This window comes from Salminus brasiliensis, chromosome 6 (genome assembly GCF_030463535.1).
Source record: "Salminus brasiliensis chromosome 6, fSalBra1.hap2, whole genome shotgun sequence".
Lineage (NCBI taxonomy): Eukaryota > Metazoa > Chordata > Actinopteri > Characiformes > Bryconidae > Salminus > Salminus brasiliensis.
Genome location: NC_132883.1, coordinates 46330687 through 46333186, shown reverse-complemented (window position 1 = coordinate 46333186; position 2500 = coordinate 46330687). Strand labels below are relative to the sequence as shown.

At 48.0% G+C, this 2500-nt stretch overlaps 1 protein-coding gene across 1 annotated transcript in view; it reads left to right on the top strand.

Annotated features, from left to right (window-relative positions):
* Nucleotides 1–2500, top strand: part of hmcn2 (hemicentin 2) — a 46210-nt gene that overhangs the window by 1995 nt on the left and 41715 nt on the right. Inside the window, 3 exon segments of the mRNA XM_072682605.1 lie at nt 669–779; nt 2128–2299; nt 2406–2500. The exon segment at nt 2406–2500 is cut by the window's right edge and continues 12 nt beyond it. Of these exon segments, the coding sequence (XP_072538706.1) occupies nt 669–779; nt 2128–2299; nt 2406–2500 (378 nt within the window).

The window sequence follows — 2500 nt, the reverse complement described above, 5'->3', positions numbered from 1 at the left end:
AGAAACACAGTGCAGACAGACAGAAACACGGTGCAGAGAGACCGTACAACACAGTGCAGACAGACAGAAACACAGTGCAGACAGACAGAAACACAGTGCAGACAGAAACACAGTGCAGAGAGACCGTACAACACAGTGCAGACAGACAGAAACACGGTGCAGACAGACAGAAACACAGTGCAGACAGAAACACATTGCAGACAGACAGTACAACACAGTGCAGACAGACAGAAACACAGTGCAGACAGACAGTACAACACAGTAGAGTCAGTACGGGGCTCTAGCAGCTATTTTTATAATAAAATCAGGTCTGTGCAAAAACACAGTGAGCAATTCACACGCAATATATGGGCAAAGAGTCCAGTAATGTAGTGAGGTAGTATGTAGTGCAATGCTTTCACATTGTCTGGGATTCACACTGGGTGTATGAGTGTGTGTGTGTGTGTGTGTGTGTGTGTGTGTGTGTGTGTGTGTTGGACCGGATGCTGCGATACCGTCTTCCCGATGGCAGGAGGGAGAACAGTTTGTGTGAAGGGTGGGTGAGGTCATCCACAATGCTGGATGCTTTGCGGATGCAGCGGGTGGTGTAAATGTCCAAACACACTTACACAGGGTTAACACACCTACACAGATAATGAGCTGAGGAGTGATGGTCGTACGTGTTGCAGGTTGTGTTTGTGTTGACGGGGGACTGTGGGGACCGCTCCCAGCCAGGTTACAGAGTGTACTCTACAAGTTCTGGGCAGATATTTCACCTGGATAAACACCAGGTTAATGAGGTGAGATAAACACACACATACACACACATTTGAAACCTCTTGTTTACATGTTGTTTTTCTGAGAATTAAAAAAAAAATTACACTTTGGTTGAGTGTAAAATTCACTCTGGATATTTCCTCCCACACAGATAAAGGAAGCTCCTGCTGTTTGAAGGTTAATGATCTTATCAGCTAACTGCAGGGTTTGGGTTCCTGAACTTAAAACAACAGGATCTTCTTTTAGAGTTCATGAGTTGAATCCAGCCCACAGTTCACACACACAGAATCTCCAGCTACACCATTTACACTGAAGACTAGGAGACACACACACACACACACACACACACAGGCCTTCTCACACACTCTTTTCTCTGTTTATCATCTATCAGGAGATTGATCTGCTCTGCTTCCTGGAGGCAGAGACGGTTAGAGGGGGATGTAGGTCATTCAGCGTGTTCTCCAGAGCAGGGGTCCTTATGTTCTTCTGTGTGGGGGTCCATGGGGGATGAGTGCACATGTGGTTCTCATTAGAGCTTTTCCAGCTGTAAAGTCAGAGAGGAAACGGCCGCTGTAAGCAGCCGGGGGGAGAGAGTCGGGTAATGAACCGGGCCTGAGCTCCTTCGTTCCTCAGTGCTTAAAGATGTGTTAAATTAGTCTGGTTACTCTGAGCGGATCAGTGTTCTGACTCCGAGAACATAATTTCTTCAGAGGAACTGTGAGAGCAGGAAACTCTTTAACATCAGAATGACTAGAAAAACAGCCCAGATTTCTTTTGTCATTCGAGGTCAGTCTCAATTTACAGCCCAGCTCACTCCTGTCTGTCTCACTCCAGGGTGAAGCTGTTGAAGGTAATTTAGGCCTGTAGGGGTTTGGCTGAGTTTAGCCAGACGTTGGCATGTCTTTGTTCTGCTAGATGACGACTCATTCTCACCCTCTTTCACCCCATGGCCTGCAGGCTGCTGAGCTTCCATCTGGTCTTTACAGCAACCAACCCCCCCCCCCCCCCCCCCCCCACCACCACCACCACACTAAGAATGGGCTAACACCATTTACCTCCTCGGCTCAACTTCAAGCTATTATGACTTAGAGCTTTACTGTGAGCCTCAGAGGGGTCTCAGCTAGAGTCCTGGGGGGTGAAGATGCTGTTTTGTGGTCAGCTGTGTAAAGCGTCTGTTTTCACCAGCCTGTGCTGTGCTAGCGAGGCTGCTGGGGAGAAAGAGAGACACAAATCAGCTTCAGGAAAATGAAATCAGTTATTGGGAAATTCTTAAAAACTTTACAAAATGGATTTTACAGGCCAGCCTTCACCCATAGTTTTAAGGTCAGATGGGTGAAATGACCTGTCCTTCTTTCCTTCTGTCTTGTCCAGGTTCTGAAATGGGTTGAGGAAACTGTCCAGGCCATGAAAGTCCACCTGCTGTCATCTGACCATGAGAATGGCCAAGAAAGCCAGTGGGAGGTGCCCTTTGACCCCAGCCTCAAGGAGGTCACTGTGTCCCTGAGTGGTCCAGCTCCTCGCATTGAGCTCAGAGATCCGCTTGGTAATTCTCCAGAACATTCTGAGATACTGAATGTCTTCCAGTGAGGTTAACCAGCTGATCTGTTTCCACCAATAAAGCACCTAAAGAACGGCTGTGTATTGTTCAGGTCGCGCTGTTGGGGAGAGGCAGGGCCTGACAGAACTGCTGAACATTCCAAACTCTGCTAGAGTGGTCAGCCTGAAGAACCCTCGTCCTGGCCTG